The sequence below is a fragment of the Pelophylax lessonae genome, assembly GCF_965119305.1.
Source record: "Pelophylax lessonae genome assembly, chromosome: 5".
Lineage (NCBI taxonomy): Eukaryota > Metazoa > Chordata > Amphibia > Anura > Ranidae > Pelophylax > Pelophylax lessonae.
In genome coordinates, this window is record NC_138772.1 from 476706577 (window position 1) to 476723138 (window position 16562).

Below are 16562 nucleotides of genomic sequence, written 5' to 3' on the forward strand. Positions count from 1 at the left end.
TTACTTTCTGAGCACAAAACTTGACAGCATATTGGAAAATGTTCTGCAACATTTAGAACTTATGCCTCGTAGACCAAATATTACACAGCTAATAGTCACTTGGTTGATGGTTGGATTTGTGTATCTCTTATAGCCGTCTGGCATAGAACTAAAAAGCAACTAAAGAAAATAACCTGTGTTGAACTTTTCTATTACAGTGGTCGTCTACAAGCAAGAAATGGAAATGCTGACACGGAAAACCAATGTCCATCTGGAATTCCTGTAAGAAAGAGAAAAGCTGAGGTAGGCCTGTACAGCGGTTGACACCTTGGCCCATGTGTTTTCTGGTAACCTACATGCTAACCTAATTCAATAGCTTTATAATTGTCTGTAGTAAACAGACTCCTTCTTTCACTTGTGAGAGTTGCGATGAGTTACTACTGCACTTCGTAAAAGACCGTGTTTTTTTTTTTTTTTTTTTTCAAAATCGTCTTTTTGGAAAAGCATATGAGAAATTGGCACCTCCTTTAATGTGAAATGCATCACCAAAGACTTTAAAGCTGACTAGTTCAGCAGAAGGACTCTTTTTAGTGCTTCCTCTATCTGGAGGAGGTTCATCTCCTGGAAGCTTGGTGAGGGAGGCCTTTCTCTGGCTGTCCGTTTCTTCTCCAACTCCTTTATCTAACTGGTTCTCCTGTTAGTAGCTGGTAGGGTTCTCTGCTAGATTACCCCCGAGACCCCTTCTCGGTACAGGATGGAGGTGGCTTGGTTTCCCTGCTGTGCCTGGCAAAGGCCACGTCTGGAAGTGGTACGTCCCCTCGACAGGGACTAATATGGGCAGTCTGGCTTCCCAAACCAGGTGTGTGCACTTTAGAGTACGTTGTGGCCGGGAGTCACGCAGTAGCACACTGATCAGCCCTGGTGCACACTGGGCCCAGCAAGAAGTGGTGAACTGCACAAGCAGGGTTCATGGGTTATTTTAGGAGTGATTTTAACTTTACACCATGGTCACACAACTTTACACTCTCTATCACAAACTCAGCACTGTATAACCAGGGGATGAGAAGCATTCATTCAAATCAGGTCTGGGTTTCTGAGCATATTTTTCTTTTGCAAGGGAAGTCTTATGTGCCAAGTTGATGGTGTGACATCAGGAGAGTAGAGCGGTGCTCATGTCCTTGGGATTGCTTGGCTACTTGGAGGAAGTGCTTGTCTTATGTCCCCTATGGGCAGTCTAAATTTTGGTTGATTTCCTGTTGAACCACCCAAAATGCAACCAGCAAGTGGCCCTGCAAGCTCCATAAAATCGACTGAGCCAAATGGGAAATTGTCCGCTTACTAGTGTAATTCTGCAGTCACTGCTTAGCCGTGCAACTTTATTTGGGAAACCGCAGGTACTGCAGCCACCTAATACAATAGTGCCTATAAATGCTGCTCACAGGCTAGGAAAACAAACTGTGTGGCCAGCAAGAGCGCTGAATCCTATATAGTCGGACTAAATAAGGCTTTGGGCAGATTCCATTGTTAATCTCATGGCTGTATTCTTTTACAGGAAACAAAGATAACACAAGAACATCTACAGGACGCAAAGAAACAAAACTATGAAATCCAGGTAACTTAAATGAGAAATATGGACTTTAAAAAAAAAAAAAATCTTTATGTTCACCTAGGTGGAAGCAGCAGAAGTACAGCTAAAAAAAAAAAAAAAAAAAAAAAATCTTTGGCTATACTTTAAAGTGGAGTTCCACCCTATTTTTATACTTACCTCCATCTTCTCGCTCCGGGTCACCTGAAAAAGAAATGGATAATTGCATATTTTTTTTTTTTTTTTTACTTACCTCGTAGCGAAGAAAATATACTTGCCTTACTTCCTTCTTCCTCCTTCCTCGGCCGCGGCCCGTCGTCACTTCCTGGCTCTGCAATGATTCCTGGGAGCTGGACGTCATAGCTCCCAGGAATCATTGCGCCTGCACCGGCCCCGACGTCAGTTCCGGGTCGCGCGCGTCATCCCCTTCTAAACAGCTTCTGGGCATGCCCAGAAGCTGTGGAGGGATGACGCGCGCGACCCGGAAGTGACGTCGGGGCCGGCGCAGAGCATCGTGGGACCAAAGAAGGCGGAAGAAGACGCCGAAGAGGACGCGCTGGCTTCAAGCTGCCCACATCTGAGATGGCAGCGCTGGACAAGACGTTTGCAAGGTAAGTATTTGTCCTAACAGGTAAGTGCAACCCGGGACAGATCAGAGGCTAGCCATTGTGGAATGCACTAGCCCTGACTGTCCCGGGGGTATTAAAAAAAAAAAAAAAAAAAAAAAAAAAAAAAATCCAGGGTGGAACTCCGCTTTAACCACCTCCTTCCCAAGCCTATTCTGACACTTCGCTCCTACATGTAAAAAATCTTTTTTTTTGCTAGAAAATTACTTCGAACTCCCAAGCTATTTATATTTTTGCAGAGACCCTATAGAATAAAATGGTGTTTGTTGCAATTTGTATGTCACGTGATATTTGCGCAGCGGTTATTCAAATGCAATTTTTCAGGGAAAAAAACATTCATGAATGGAAAAAAAAAACAAAGTTAGCCATTTTTTGTATAATCTGAAATACAAAACATTATACAATCTTTTTTTTTTTTTTTTTGTATAATGTGAAAAATGTTGCCTTGTTGAGATACCTAACAACATGTCATGCTTTAAAATTGCATCTGTCCGTGGAATAGCGGCAAACTACAGTGCTTGAAATTCTCCATAGGTGATGCTTTAAACCCCTTTTACGGGTTTCCAATTTAGAGTGGCACAGGATGTCTGGTGCTAGAATTATCGCTCTCGCTCTGACGTTCGACAATACCTCACTCGTGTGGTGCGATCACCGTTTACATATGCGTTCACATTTGCGTGTAAGCACAGTAGGACAGGGGCGCATTAAATGCGTTGTTTTATACAATTCTATTTTTTTTGTACAAACTTTATTTTGATAGCATGGACCATGACGAGTCCACTTTATGGGTAGATTTTAGGTCTATTAGACCCTCAAATCTTTCCTTTGCCCCCCCCCAATGCAGCCGGTTTTTCCTACTGGCTACTTCTCTGGCCACTGGTGGCCAGGTAAACAAAGGGGCGGGACCAGAAGTGACAAATACTCGTCGCTCCCGGTTTCCAGGCTTACAGAGGCTTACAGAGAAGGAAACTATGTCAGTTCCTCTCTCTGTCCCAGGCAGCCATCGCCGCCAGCCGCATCTCTCCCTGGCCTCCGCAATGGAACAGGAGAGGCGGCAGTGGGAGGGGGGTGGGACCCCCTTCCACAATTCACAGATGTCATCTGAGTGGCTGATTAGACACCCAGATCACTTCTGCTTTGTAGGGAGTCGCCGGCTGAAACTAACAGTACCAGGATGATGCCTGTAGGTGCAGGCATCATCCCAATATGACCACTGGAACCCAAGGACGTACGGGCGCCTCCTTGGGTGGGAAGTGGTTAAGGAGAAGCCTTAAAATGTGGCAACTAAGAAAATTGCAGAACTGTTCAAATGTCATGTAGATCTGCTGACTTTGACAACGGTCAATCTTTTTGTATCCTTTGATAGAATGTATGTGGTCACTAGTGTGCAGACATGTGCAACCTAGGTTATATAGGAGATAAACTGAGGTTTTGTGATGGCCGTTGTCCCCTTAGAAGAGATGTGGGTTGGGGGATCCAACCATTTCAGGAACAGGTTTTGCACTCGGGAGCATGTTTTAACTGGTATTTGATAGTGTTTTTTCATATAACTAGAACAGTCTCCTGCTGGTTGTAGCACTATACAGCTTACTGTAGAAGACTGCTCTCCTGGGTTTTGTGGGTGTAGTTTCCTGCTAATTCTTTTATCAGTTGTGGTAGACCTTTCATTGGCAGTGATGGTGTACATTACTCTGTCTGCTTTTATTTTCTGCAGAGCTGTTGGTCACAGATAACAGCTGGAACGACTACCCCATGCATTCTTATTGAAACTCCACAAAAGGAATCTCCTGTCACTCCTGACGTCTCAAGGTTCACGCGATACCGGTTTCAGAATCTCTTCATAAATCCATCTCCATTACCAGAGCTCAGGTGGGAGTCTCCCCTTCATCCATAATTGCAGGGTTTAGTTGTAAATGCAATGGATTATCAGGTTTTATCTCCCGATTCCCCTGCAGTGAAAAGGGGATTGGGTGGGGTGGAACATCGTAACTTATCTGGTCTCTGAAAGAAAGTTTAAAAGTACATTTTATTTCTCTACTGGGAGGTAGGGAGGGGGGAGTGGACCCAATTGGAAAGCATTAATTATGCCAACTACAAATTTGCTTGTTTAAAAGGTAAGGCAAAAGCCATTTTACATTTTGATTAATTTAGAATATTTTTTGTTTTTCTTTTTAGTTGGGGCAACTCAAAAGATGTGTGGCTTAAGCTGCTTAGCAAAGAGAACAAATACATCCACTCAAGTCAGATGCTTCAACCGCACAGTGCACTGACTCCCGACATGCGCTCTATTTTATTGGACTGGCTGATAGAAGTAAGTGCATTCCCTTGTGTAATGTTTCTGGTTGCCTTTTTTATAAAGCATGTTTTCATATACGGTTGGGCAGTGATCGTTTAGACCTCAATCACATTTAAAAGCTGCACCTGCATTAAAGTGTGTTGTAATGGTAACGAAATGGGACCTCATTCATGTCCTGACCTGGATGGTGCCTTGAAGAAAGTACACAAATTTTTAGTTTTACATTTATTGGAAAAGTGCATAAAATTGAGTAAATGTAAGTCTCTAGTAAAATAGCTTTTTGTATTTTCTCTCTAAATAAGGATATAATGGGTCAATGAAGCCTTATGACTATAGAGGTAGTCTTACTTTTCAGTGTTCAAGTTGGCTCATTCTTGTCTTTCTGCATCTTTCTATATTTAAAATCTTGCACTACTTGGTTTAATTGGTTACTTGTAAATGGTGACTAGACTTGTTGCTACAGCTTCCTTATGTAGTGGTTGACCATGCATGACCCCATTATGATTTATCCTCTTTCTCTTAAATCAGGTTTCAGAAGTTTATTCGCTGCATCGAGAAACCTTTTACCTTGCTCAAGATTACTTTGACAGATTCATGTTAACACAGACGTCTATCAGCAAAGGCATGCTCCAGCTAATTGGGGTGACATGCTTGTTCATTGCTTCTAAAATAGAGGTAAGTGCATTTCTTGGTGGCTAGAATTTTTATACAAAAGGGAAAATGCATCTTACTGCAGGTGTGGTGCCAATCAGAAATGGCTTTTTGTTTTGGGGTGTGTGTGTGTGTGTGTGTGTGAGATATGTATGATATATGGCTCTTTTCCAGCTGGAACTTGGTGGTACTCAGTTCCACCACCTCTGGCTCAGACCCTCTACTCCCTGAGCACCACAATCGCATTTAAATACAGAAGTCTGGCTTCTGTGTACAAGTGACAGCTTGTCTCCCACAAATCTGGTCTCCTGAGTGGCTCCCACTTAGTGCTGGATGGGGACAAGGAAGAAGCAGGTGCCTGGGGAGCAGTTCGGATGCCAACACCCCCACTGGGTGATCTCCCTGCAAGTGAGAGGCAGAGCCACCTACAGCATACTGGGAGATACTAGAGCCGGCTTTGGGCTCCAGGTTAATACAGCAACAAAAGTAAAACATGTGGAAGATGGTGGAGCTTTCAAGGAGTGTGTGTGGGGTGCATGCATTTGTCAGAGCTGAAGAAAGTGAAGGTTGAAAGCGAGATGTGGATGAGGGAAGCAGCTTTGGAAGAAGGCTGAACTCTACACTGTGTAGTGCACCCCTGAATTCTGCACTATGTATGTATCACACCCCTGAACTCTACACATGATGCACTCCTGGTATTTAATACCCCTCTAGGACCCTTCTACTGTTAATATAATTTGACCACACCCACTATTTAATGCGGATTGGAGGGTGTGTGTGTGGGGGAGGGGTTTTGGGTCTTGGTTGAGTTCCAGTACCTATTTTCTGAGGAAAAAAACTAATAGATTATGTATAATGTGTGTAAGGGGGGGGAGGGGGGGGGGAAATTAGGAAAGGATTTAAGCTGCCACGCAACTGGGAGTGCTGTGACACCTTTCAGCTCCTTAGACTTTTACTGTAGAGAAATGGGCACTCCTGCAGGGCCCTTCATTTCTGTAAAGCTGCTTTCTCTTCATGTGCTATGGGGTACAGAAAGCCACTTTAATTTTGATAGGAACAGGCAAGTAAGTGCCAATTGAACATGGTGTGTTACAAGTCTTGAATGGAGGAAGGTGCGGTTTGTGTAAGGGGGGGGGGGGGGGGTTATGGTTTGTATCTTTTGTCAGTGTGTTTATATAATATTTTTTTTTTTCTTCTTTTCTCAGGAAATCTATCCTCCTAAACTTCACGAGTTTGCCTATGTTACGGATGGTGCTTGCAGTGAGGAAGATATTATTCAAATTGAACTCATTATACTGAAGGTATGTTCTATGAGGTTCAACCGTTAGCGGGTTGTGGATTTGTGATATGTATTCATAATTAATGATGTCCTATTTATATTGTGCCTTCTTAATCTCCTTTTTTTTAGGCTCTAAAATGGCAACTTAGTCCCATGACTGCAGTCGGCTGGTTAAATCTTTATCTTCAAGTCTCGTCTCTGCAAGACTCTCCTAAGCTTCTTCTACCTCAGTATTCACAGGAACAATTCATCCAAATAGCACAGGTAAGCACAGGGAGTGCAGAGTATTCTCACATATTAGAAATGTAAAAGCCTTAGGACTATCTTCTTCCCTAGCTAATGAACTACTGAACTGGATCAAGTATGTGGCATATTTGCTATCGACATGCTTGTTCCATGTCAATGACAAGGCAGCTAGAACATTTGACCAGCAATTGCAGTTCTGTGTTTTCTGCTTGGTTCTCTGTTTTTTGGTGAAAAATTAAAAACCCGCTAAAGCTCCAAGCTACTAAATGGTTTCTTGTGTCTTACAATGGTGAGATCCTGACCTAGCTCTGTTGCGTGGACCAGCTCTTCAGCTGTTACCCACTTGAAGACCAGGCCTATTTCTGACATTTGTTGCTTATGACTTAAAATCAGTATTTTTTGCATATATCCTGGAGAATAAAATGGCGGTCATTTGCAGTATTGCTATTCGCACAGCAGTCTTGCAATCGCTTTTTTTTTTTTATTTTATGTGAAAGATATTACGCTGAGTAAATTGGATACCTAACCTGTCATGCTTTAAAATTGTGCACGCTCATGTAATGGTGACAAGCTACGGTACTTACAAATCTGGGGGGGGGACTGGGAGATTCCCCCAGTCCCCCCACCCCGGTGCTTGTAAAAGCTGAGCGGCTGCTTAGCTGCATCGGTTACTACAAAAAATGTCTTGCTGCAGACATCACCCCCGGTACAACTACGTGAAGCAAAATGTACAGGTATGTGATTTTGCGGCAAGTGGTTAATAGCAAAATCAACACTCATGCTATTTAATGTTTTCCTTCTGCTGACAACTGAATACAGCCATTTTGTGAGTGTGCAGTATTTAACTTGTTTAGCATCGGTCTTTCAAAATTGTTTGCCTTTAGTAGTTTCAGGAATGCCATTTAATTTTCCAATTTTGACTTGTGTTTTAATTACTATTTTTTTAAATGTTTATGATCACTAAACACTCAGCCAATGGTGTGTTTTGTAAATACATTTTGTGCTTGTTATTGCAGCTTCTAGATCTGTGTATCCTGCATATTACCTCTTTGGATTTCCAGTATAGGATTCTGGCAGCTGCAGCTTTATACCACTTTACTTCAATGGAAGTAGTAGCAAAGGCAACAGGTAAGAGCTTTCTCTTTCCCATCCCATCTGTTGGCAATAGGGCTCTTTAATACTGTTAGCCACTGGTACCAGATATGCATAGCTGGCACAGGAGGGATTCTCCTTTGTGCCCTCGCTGCAAAGTGAACACGGGAACTTTATTGCGTATGCTTTTGAAATGTCCCAAATTGAACCATTACTGACGGCTGCTTTACAGTCTGTAAATACAGTTTGGAATCTCGCTCTGCCTTCTGGGATGGCTAGATGCTGAACTTTATGCTCCTGGTGTGCACACTGCTATCCTCAGTCTTGTTCCTTGCTATCACCTGTTGCCCCCCACACATGCTGAATGGGTGAGAGAGGTGAACGCAATTCTGTTAAGAGAAAATCTTGCATATAAACAGAGGCAATATATTGAAATTTGAACGTATATGGTCACCATGGCTTGGCATCTGGGCTAGCTCCTCTACAATTAGTGGCAAATAGGATTCTGGGTGGGGTAACTACCTCTTCTTAATACTGAGAATATGGGCGTGGGATGCTTTAGTATCCATGCTTGGACAGGAGGGTGTAGGGGTTGAGCATTGAGACACGTTTTGTTGTCGTTTATAAGTCATTGCCTATGCAGGGATCCTCACTAGGCAGTGTTTCATCCACTATACTGTTTCGGCTTGGTTTTGTTTGGTGTGAGCTTGTTTTTGCTCTTTTCTGTCTTTTTTTTTTTTTTTTTTTTTTTTTTTTTTATGATGTAAAAAGTTAATAAAAAATATCGGATTAAAAAAAAAAAAAGACAGCCCTAAGGTAGCTCCCCTATTGGAGTTCCCTCTCTGCAGTATATATACACGTTTTACATAGGCTGCCCCAGCACAGATTTACTAAATCAACACTATGGGTGGGGAGAAGCCAGGTAGTATTTTTCTCCTGCTTCTTGTGGATTTGATGTGCTAAGAAAACCATTACACCCGAAGCCCATAGTGGACGGGACAGTAACTTTGGCAGATGAGGAGCCTGAATCTCAAATGCATGCAGAAGTTCCTTTTGGGACTTGTGATTGGCACAAGTTCATATTGCTTTATTCCCTTTTTAACAGGTCTGAATTGGGAAGACATTTCTCAATGTGTCCGCTGGATGAGCCCATTTGTGAGTGTGGTACAGAGAAACCCACCTGTAAAACTGAAGGCATTTAAGAAGGTTTCTGCAGAAGATCGACACAACATCCAAACTCACATGGACTACCTTGACATGCTGGTATGTGTACTAACACCTTGTCTTCTAGAGGAAGGAATGGCAGAAATGATAGCTGGTGTAGCATTGCTTTGTTTTATGGTTTAAGAAAATACTGTAGTTATACTATAGAGGTAACCTTTTTATACTTGCCTACATGTTCCTGGTTTTGGATAGTTTTATCCTATACAGATCTATGATGGCACATTGGGGGAAATGTAGGCAAACAGGCCCAGTTCACCTCAACATTAGGAATTAAGACCGGTTTCTAAACCGGAATGGGCACATTAAAATTTGTGTAACATTCTGAAACTTTTTTTGGGAAAGGGCTTCAAAATCCTGACAGCTTTACAAGTGTGAAAATCTTAGGTTTTATTAGATGGTAATGGAAGGATCACTTAAATTGTGTAGCACTGGGAATAACCATAGCCAGTATTCTAGCCATAGTCATCCTTTGTTGGCATATGCACACTACAAGTTACTGCTGTAATAGCTATGCAAAATATTGACCAATCTATACAGCTACTGATAATTGGAGCTTTAGCAGATGCCCAATGTTTCAGCATAAAAACTTCTGACCCTGAACACTTTGAGGACATTTCATGGTTGCTGCCTGTTCTGGTGGAGTTTCCATTACGGAGCTTAGCAGCAAGATTTTTGCTTTGACAGTTGCCAGAGGAAAGGCAAACTCCTTGAATTCTGGGCTTTTCCAACATAAGTAAAAATACAAATGTGGTGCAATACAAGATTCTGATGTTCAAGCGAAGCTGGACAGGTGTACATCCAAAATGACATACCAAAGTTTGACAGCTGTGACCATTTATGTGTATGTATAAAACAAACTGAGGTTGCAAGCAATTTTCTGTAATAATTCTGTTCTCTTGTAGGAAAATGTCAAAGTGAGAGCTGCTGAACCAGTTGTATTGGAAGAACAGTCTCCTATGGCGGTTGCTGGCATTCTAACTCCCCCTAAGAGTACAGAGAAGACTCAGATTTTATAGTGGAGATGATCCATTGGGACATTTGATGGGAATGTGGGTCTTCTGGATGTTTCTGTGGATACTGCGCTGCATGCATTGGAGCTGGAAGAATTGATGTGGTGCTGGAACAAGCTTTGTTATTTCAACTCAACTTCATTTATCTTGCACTGTTACCCAAGTGCTTTTGTATGTAGTGTACTAACTTATTTATTATCTGGATCTACACAGGCAGCTTGCAATTTTACTGAAGCATTTGTTTTTACTAGATCTGAAGAACTTTTACTGCTCTATTCAACTGGTTTTTTGGGGCATCAAGTATTATATCCTTACTCCTAAGGAGATTGTTATATGAAGCTCAAACTTACTTATGTATGTTCTACATAAGAGGACCATACAATGCCTTCCAGGTGTTACAATCTAACTGGCATGGAACAATTTTCACAATGCAGCTATTTAATGAAACCCCTTTCCTTGTGCTGTGTGTATTTATCACAGGTGGCAACTGCTCCAAGGTTTCCTATTAATACATGGTTTTAGATCTTTTATACATGTGATAACTGGTGCTGTTTCTTTAAAGGTATGTGCTTTTATGTAGGGAAGGCCTGCCGCCATCCAATGTCGGTGGGGGTAGGCCTTACACTACTGTTTAAAAGTCAAGTGTGACTTGTTTTAACTGGTAGGGTGCCTAAAATTGTTTTTCAAAAAGTGCAATGTCAATCACCCCTTCCCCAGCATGCAGATGATCAGGACTGCTAATCTGGGAAGAGCAGTGGTCAGATACACTTGCATAGTCACAACCCTCCAATCAGCATTGGGTAGTGAGTGTTCGAGCAGAATTGTGGATTAGTGCTCTTGCACAAAGGTGCAGTCCTCATATTTAGCACACTGCTGTGGAAGGAGAGATTGGGCTGGCACTTGCCTTGCTTACATTTTTTTTAAAAAAAAAAAAAAAAAAAAAAAAACGCTGTTCCTGATCTTGAATAACCTATGTGGTGGTGCCTGTATTGTTCTGGGACCAATGCTACTTGGCAGTCAACAGCAAGAGCAGTAAGTGTGTGTATTCAATCTGCTATATAGCTCATGCTGCCGGCTTTGATATATAGTTTGCTGTCTGGTAAGGATGGCAATCTTCACACTGAATTGCTTTTTTATTTTTTGGCAGAAGTTTCCTACGACATTAATTAAGGATTCTTCTGCAAAAAAAGGTTCACCTAAACCTCAAACTTTTTTTTGTACTGTTGTGTTTTCACAGTTTGATTTTCTAGTACGATCAACTTTTTTCAATGTGCTTGTAACTGCCTATGCAGCAAGGAAAGCAGGTATAAGCCCTGTTCAGGCCCCTTAATTACAGCAAATGTTGCTCTATTAGGAAGGTATCCTCTAGTTCTAACATCTTACCCTATATTACGGTACTGTTCAGGGGTTGAGTGTTCTTAGAGGAGAAGTACCAAGCCTATTAAAAAAAAAAAAAAAAAATTACTGCCATCATACGTTGAGTGGTGGTCGGTTAAAGAAGCGCCCAAAATCGGCAATAAGAATCCCACCTGGATTGTTGTTTTATTGGTAGCAGAACATGTTAAAGCCAACTCCTTTTTGGGGACCAGAGACTCCCCTCCCCCCCTCTCTTTCTTCAGGGCATAAATGTTGTCATTTGGTCCTGCCACCAACAGCATAACAATGATCATTGGCACCAGTGAAAACTAAATACAACTTGGTGGGATGCCAAAAATTCTGATTTTGGGCGCTCCTTTAACTGACTACCACTAGGCTGTATCTTAGGGAAGCAGCCCAGACCCCTTAACATGGGTCCACTGCCTTTTTTTTTTTTCATCCAGTCGGACTAGATTGATTGAGAGTTAATTTACCCCCAGTGGCCCTCTCTCGCCTACCACACATCCACATACCCTCTATTGAGCAGGTCAGACCAGCGCAGCCATCAACTTAAAAAAAAAAAAAAAAAAAAAATACATTGTCTTTTGGTATACATACTTTTAGGCACCCTGATTTTTATCTTGCAGTTAGGAACAAGGCAATATTTCACCTTATGATTTTATTTATAGATCCGATGCAGTAAGGTTTAAGAACATTGGGACTTGTTCACACTGTGGCTGTGAATTATATTGTTTGCAGTCCATGTGCTGCAATTGTCGGACTGCTATACATTGTGCTTTCAGGCTGCAGCTACCTATTTTAGTCTCACTTTATAGCTGTAGGTGGCACACTGCATTCTTTATATTGACTGTCGACGTGTGAACATAGCCTGCCATGGGTTGCAGACCCTACAGGAGTACATGCACTGATCTGTTTCAATTTTTTTTGGGTTTAATTCGGTTACTAACCCATCTATAATAAAGCAAGGTGTGTCAATACTTTCAGGTGTAATATATATATTTTACCCTCCTCAAACATGAATTACAACTGCCATTGTCTTATAATTTCACTAGGGGGCCTTGGTGAAAAAAAGTTGCTTTTCCACAGTGGCTTCAGAGCAGTTAGTTGTAGACATTAGGGGGCGATTCACTTAAACTGGAGAGTGCAAAATCTGGTGCAGCTTTGCATAGAAACCAATTGGCTTCCAGGTTTTGTTTCGCAAAATCTTAAAGCCCCGTACACACGTACCGATTGTCGTCCGTAAATATTCGATCGGCCAAATGTAGGCTTGTTAGTATGATGCTTCCGACAGCGCATTTTCCGCCGAACAGAATCTGTCGTGCAGGCATTAAAATTTTTGTTGACCAACACCAGAACGGCCGATTGTTCGCCAGTCAGTACAGATTTCGGCCGACAGACAGCAGATTAGCAAGACTGGGCATGCTCAGAAAAGAAAAAAGACAAGGAAAGTTGACCATCACATGACATCACTTCTGCAGTCGGCTGTTGTTGGCTGACAAAATTCGTGTGCAGTCTTTTGCAGTTTAACAGACACGACAGCCCTGGACAAAAGACGGCCGATCGTTTGGCCAACGATCAGTATGTGTGTACGGGGCTTAATTGAAGAAGCTGATTGGCTACGATGTACAGCTGCACCGGATTTTGCACTCTCCAGTTTTAGTAAATTAAAACCCACAATTTTACTTGAAAGGACTAATTGTCTGTCTAGCTCAGACTTTACAACCCTTGACCCAGGCCACTGACATTTGTATAAACTGCTAGACATACAGCGTCAAGATGATGCCCTAATATCTAAAAGTATTTATTTTAAGCAGGACATAAGCCAAGAACATGTAGTGTCCTATACATAAAAATGGCCTCTTAACATAATCCGTCTTGTCTGCAAGTTGACAGATCAATGCTTGCTGCAAATCAGGGAAGCCATGACTCTAGTCTGCACTAGCTGTAATGCAATCCTTGCAGTTTATACTGGGGCGTTTTTTTCCTTTTAAAAACAAGCATTATACATTTCCTTAATGGAAAAACAGGATGGTCTAAGCTATGAAATGCCTTATGTATGCCATGTTCATTGATTCTACATCTGTTGCCTTTGTGTACTGTGAAATGTCAGTGCAGTTATAAAATGTGATGCTGCTAGATAGATCTAATAGTTTTCTTTTATATTGGGGCAGGGAATCAGCCTCGGTTTGCTCAGCTGTAAAACAAGCTGGCAATTTTATGTCATTGAACTTTTTTTTATCACATTTTACACCACTGTTCAGGAAAAAAAAATGTACATTTGTAAAGTTATGAACTGTATATTGTCTCAGGCTGAAATGAGATTTTTGTACAAATGTAAATATGTATAAAATAAACTGTTGCTATTTATTTTGTTTTGGCAAAATTATATATACACACTTACAAAACAATTTAGAAATACAATTTAGCCATTGCTTGAAGGAAGGTCTTTTTCCGCCTCTGTGCAGCCAACTGCAACACTTCCTCAGGGTTACTGGCATTCAGTTCTGGTTGTCCAATGGCTTTTATCTGGGTACAGGAGAGAGAACAGCTGTCATTAACTACAAGCTCTTACAATCAGACAAAATTCATAAATGTGGGTTCCACAACCAGCCTAACCCTAGTTCAAAATAAGACCATTCTATGTAGTGAATAGGGAAATCTTGTGTAAAGCCTCAATTGTTCAATAAAATGCTTAATGGGATCAATGTCCTAATCTAAGACCTGATAAAGTGGAGTTCCTGAAAAGATCCCCTGCACCCTTTTCTTTTTTTACCCTTATTGGCTGAAGGATAGGCAAGGGAAAGGATATAGACTCCAGTACCAGTCTTGTGAGTTGGAAACTACCAGACGGGTTAAAAATAGCTGAAAATATCCTTGCAGGTACATGAGAAATACCTCTGGAGCAATGCTCCTGAACTATTTATAGGACTAGGGATATTCCTAAACCTAAGAACAGAAAGACGTATACAGCCATGGGCATATGGCTGGAAAAAAGTCAAAACAAAGTGAGAAACCTGAGGCTCTTCCTCTGTCAAGGAAGAGTACCTAATTCCAGTTGAATAAGTTGCCTAAACTCAGTAAGGGGTTTCCCATAGTATGAGACGAGTGTGCCAGACTACCTGCTGAACATGCACTTTCAAAGAACTTGACCTGCAGTGTGCCTAGAAGTGTGAACCTCACCTTACTGTGTTATACGACAAGCCTGCTCTTAACATACAGAAGACTCCCATCTCCTCTAGGGATGGAGATCTTCCAAGTAGAAGAAACCACCTGTCCTGGAAGATTAAATGGCAGTGGTAGGTGCAGCAAGCAATGTGTGATGGTTCAACTGGAGAGAGTGCTGAGGCCAAGGAATTAGGTGCAAAGTGCACACCATTAAGGTACTCAAGCTGCCTAAGTGCTTGTGAGCAGTCAGAGTCTAGCTCCAAGAGATTAACGTCAGCTATGGCAGAAGAAAAATTAAAAAAAAAACAAAATTACTCTCTCCCGCTACACCCTCCTCCGTGCATAACATACACAATCATAAACAGGTGGGGGGTACTGCACTTCTGGGTAGATAAATATATGAACTGTGCTAAGTAATACTGCCTATTACAATGAAATGAGGGAACTATAGCATGGTATGGGTGATTTAATAAATAGATAAGGTGCTATGTATAAAAACTGCAAAGTGCATCCGTACTTGAATAAATAATTACACAGTACTACAATATTGACACGGCACTCTAAAAGTAATAAATAAATACAGGAATAAAACACCACTTATAGTGCTAATAATGTAATAGTGACAGATAAAGTGCTCAAGTGCATATAAATAAATATATTAGGAAAATAAAGTGTCCTCTGTGCTCCACAAAAATACAACAGTCTGGGTGAAAATATAGTCCAAATAATTAGGGTAAGTGTTCAAGTGGGGGAAATTATCCACAGGTGCTGCTCCTTCACCTAACACCGTGCTTGGGGTGATGGGGTGCTTCTCCTTAGCCCCTCTAAGTGTTCTAGCAGCTCACCTCAAGGTCTAAAGGTAAAGGCCTTATAGTTAATCCAGGGGACTCCTCTCCAATCCTGTACCGTGCTCCACTAGGGCCAGATAACTGGGCTGCTGCGGGTGGGTTGGCTCCCTACTCCCTCTCCAGGCTCCCAGCGGTCTCAGTGGATCTCAAAACAAAGGCTCGAAATAGTGCAAGTATGTCATGGAAAAACGGGGTGCTTTATTTAAATAAGGTTAAAAACACTCACATTTGTTGAATAAAATAAGCGCATATAGTAGCATCGGAGTGGGATCGCAGTCCTCACTTCCGCAATGTGCGTCACTTCCGGTCCGAGCGTCACTGGGACACTCGGACCGGAAGTGACGACTGCGATCCCACTCCGATGCTACTATATGCGCTTATTTTATTCAACAAATGTGAGTGTTTTTAACCTTATTTAAATAAAGCACCCTGTTTTTCCATGACATACTTGCACTATTTCGAGCCTTTGTTTTGAGATCCACTGAGACCGCTGGGAGCCTGGAGAGGGAGTAGGGAGCCAACCCACCCGCAGCAGCCCAGTTATCTGGCCCTAGTGGAGCACGGTACAGGATTGGAGAGGAGTCCCCTGGATTAACTATAAGGCCTTTACCTTTAGACCTTGAGGTGAGCTGCTAGAACACTTAGAGGGGCTAAGGAGAAGCACCCCATCACCCCAAGCACGGTGTTAGGTGAAGGAGCAGCACCTGTGGATAATTTCCCCCACTTGAACACTTACCCTAATTATTTGGACTATATTTTCACCCAGACTGTTGTATTTTTGTGGAGCACAGAGGACACTTTATTTTCCTAATATATTTATTTATATGCACTTGAGCACTTTATCTGTCACTATTACATTATTAGCACTATAAGTGGTGTTTTATTCCTGTATTTATTTATTACTTTTAGAGTGCCGTGTCAATATTGTAGTACTGTGTAATTATTTATTCAAGTACGGATGCACTTTGCAGTTTTTATACATAGCACCTTATCTATTTATTAAATCACCCATACATGCTATAGTTCCCTCCTTTCATTGTAATAGGCAGTATTACTTAGCACAGTTCATATATTTATCTACCCAGAAGCGCAGTACCCCCCACCTGTGTATGAGTTTGACACTGTATGGTTATCAGTTTTGGTACTAGCAGCTTCAGGGATCTACACCAACCCTTGTAAATCGT

The 16562-nt window shown here is 41.8% G+C and overlaps 2 protein-coding genes across 2 annotated transcripts in view; one reads left to right on the forward strand and one right to left on the reverse strand.

Moving 5' to 3' along the window:
- The first annotated feature begins 3926 nt into the window (after positions 1-3926).
- Positions 3927-10542, forward strand: CCNE2 (cyclin E2). Its single transcript, XM_082259626.1, has 8 exons — positions 3927-4059; positions 4366-4501; positions 5015-5161; positions 6343-6438; positions 6546-6680; positions 7679-7790; positions 8860-9017; positions 9881-10542. Exons 2-8 carry the CDS (start codon positions 4436-4438, stop codon positions 9992-9994), a joined length of 828 nt encoding a protein of 275 aa, XP_082115752.1. The 5' UTR covers positions 3927-4059; positions 4366-4435; the 3' UTR covers positions 9995-10542.
- A 3166-nt stretch (positions 10543-13708) lies between these two features.
- INTS8 (integrator complex subunit 8) overlaps positions 13709-16562 on the reverse strand; it is a 142523-nt gene continuing 139669 nt past the window's right edge. Inside the window, exon 28 of the mRNA XM_082259349.1 lies at positions 13709-13891. Within this exon, the coding sequence (XP_082115475.1) occupies positions 13775-13891 (117 nt within the window). The 3' untranslated portion in view covers positions 13709-13774. The remainder of the gene's footprint in view (positions 13892-16562) is intronic.